Here is a 2,618-nt window from a genome sequence, read left to right as displayed (position 1 = left end):
TAGTATTTTTTATTTACATATTATATGCTTTATTTATTATGTAGAATATTTTACAGTTTTAACTTAATATATGATTTTAGGACTAAAATAAATCTTGGGAAATGTAACTAGAATAATTTATACACCGAAAAAATTGATAAAAGCTAGCGAACCCTACTGATGAATTAGTGCAACATAATTGTTACAAATTTTTGTTTTATGACTCTTAGTTAGACCAGTATATCAAATTATCTATATTATTTACTAGGTTAAATTTTAATTCTAGTATATGTAACTAGCTTGCTTTGAGCCCCTCCCTCCCCAGTGGCACAGCGGTATGTCTGCAGACTTACAACGCTAGAATATGGGTTTCGATACCCGTGGTGGACAGAGCACAGATAGCCCATTGCGTAGCTTTGTGCTTAATTACAAACAAACAAGCTTGCTTTGATCAGAAGATACTTATGTTAATGGATATGTATTTTACAATATCTTACTTAGTTCAATCATGATGTTAGAAAAACACGTAGGTTCAAGAAGTCTTGATAGAAATGAATAGAAACCCTATAACCCGAGCTCTTTCAAAACGTGGGCCTTTCTTCTTCAGGGGCAAACTTAGTTCAATAATATTGTCCTTTCGGTTGGGTCTACCTCTTCTGCCAGTTTAAGTTTTTTCGGTGTAACGATGACCTTCAATAAAATGAGCGATATTTTTGTAAAATATTTGGATGGTCGCTTTGTTTGTTTGCTTTATAACAAAGCGACATTGGGGGTATCTGCTGTGTACACTGCGGGGAATCGACCCCCAGATTTTAGGGTTGGAATTCCGTAGACTTACCGCTGTCCCGCAGGGGGGGGGGGGAATTATATGGTTGCAAAAAAATCGAGTTGCAATATCGATCAACCACACCGATGACCGGATTAAACAGGTTTTCGATTTTAGAGGAGTATCCCCCATAAAGAAACTATCCACATAAGACAAACTTCAAGTGAGGAACATCTTTTTTTTATGCTTGTGCGATTTAAAGACTCAAAGTACACGTTTTTCCACGAAGGTTTCATTTTCTTAATTTTTCCATTATCCTTTATTGACTTATTTATGTTTGTTTTGCTTTAATTATCAGTTTTAAAACACAATGGAATGAATCATAAAACCTCGTGTTTTTTTAATACTCCGATATAGGCTATTTCTTAAATTTAAGCTTTAACCCTCTCACCGTATAATGTCTCTGATTTCCACTTAGACGACCATAATTTTTAAGTGATAGACTGGATGGAAGGTAGCTAGTCAACAGTGTCCAAAGCCACCTCTTAGACTACTCTTCACTGACCAATAGTGGGATTTGATTGCCAATCTTATAACGCACCCACAACATCAAAGTGCGGAGCGAATTTTTGGGGCAACGGGACGCTAGCCATGTGTCTTTGTATTTACAGTCAGAGTACACTAATCACTAAGCCATGCCCGGTTCTTGATGAAACATTTCTGTTCTCATTATTAAGTACGAGCTAAAAGCGTTTGTGGAACAGTATACAACTTCCCAAACTTTTGAGATGTGTAACTTAACAATAACTCTTTTTAAGGTGAAAAAAGGGGCGGCCCGGCATGGCCAGATGATTAAGACGCTAGACTCGCAATCTGCGAGTCGCGGGTTTGAATCTCCGTCTTACCAAACATGCGCGCCCTTTCAGCCGTGGGGGCTTTATAATGTGACGGTAAATCCCACTATTCGTTGGTAAAAGTGAAGCCCAATAGTTGGCGGTGGGTGGTGATGACGAGCTGCCTTCCCTCTAGTCTTACACTGCTAAATTATGGACCGCTAGTTCAAATAGTCCTCGTATAGCTTTGCGCGAAATTTATAAGAAACCATAAGAATAAGAAAATAAAAAAGCTGAACTTAGCGGATGAGGTTACACTAACAAGTTGGATTATTTGAATTAATATCAATTGTTAAATACAAACAAGAATAAACTACTATTATACGCCATTGTTGTACTCATACTTTAAAAAAAAATTATATTAGCTCACTTAGTTCGCTATTATCATGAAATTTAAATTATAGAGATAAATTAAAGAAAATTAATAAAATTAGCTCAAAAAACAGTTATTGTAAATTATTGTATACTTAGGAATTAAGTATACTGAGGGCTTATAACGCTAAAATCCATACAATGATGATAATCCATTGAGCAGCTTTGCACTTAAAATAATGAAATAAGAGTAATGCACAAGCAGGAGCAAACAGCCCCTCCCCCCAATAAGTATATGCATAGGAACTCGGCCATTTTGGTGAGTTTAATGTTATTTCTTTCTCTACATGTGATGTACATGCATGTGTTGGTAGGGTTCATATAAACATGTAATGTGTGTTTGCTTAACCCTCGCCCTCAGTAGCAGTAAAAGTCAAATTCCTGTGCACAACCTCCTTTGATCTGCAAGTGTCATTTTTCTTAATCAATTTCTTCACGATTTTCCACGTATAAATTAATTACCGCTTCAATCTTCGCTTCCAAGATCTTCATCGTGTGGTCCAGGTTTGACACGCTTAGTTTATTGACACTCAGAAACTTCCTGATGGTATTCTCTGCATCTGCATACCGCTTCCTGGTTAGAAGCCATCTTGGAGATTCGGGGAGGA

The 2,618-nt window shown here is 36.8% G+C and overlaps 1 protein-coding gene across 1 annotated transcript in view; it reads right to left on the bottom strand.

Annotated features, from left to right (window-relative positions):
* LOC106469131 (organic cation transporter protein-like) overlaps positions 1-2,618 on the bottom strand; it is a 19,245-nt gene that overhangs the window by 10,101 nt on the left and 6,526 nt on the right. Inside the window, exon 3 of the mRNA XM_022397560.1 lies at positions 2,473-2,618. Within this exon, the coding sequence (XP_022253268.1) occupies positions 2,473-2,618 (146 nt within the window). The remainder of the gene's footprint in view (positions 1-2,472) is intronic.

The sequence above is a fragment of the Limulus polyphemus genome, unplaced genomic scaffold (assembly GCF_000517525.1).
Source record: "Limulus polyphemus unplaced genomic scaffold, Limulus_polyphemus-2.1.2 Scaffold3320, whole genome shotgun sequence".
NCBI classification, from domain to species: Eukaryota; Metazoa; Arthropoda; class Merostomata; order Xiphosura; family Limulidae; genus Limulus; species Limulus polyphemus.
This window is presented reverse-complemented; position numbering and strand designations above follow the sequence as displayed.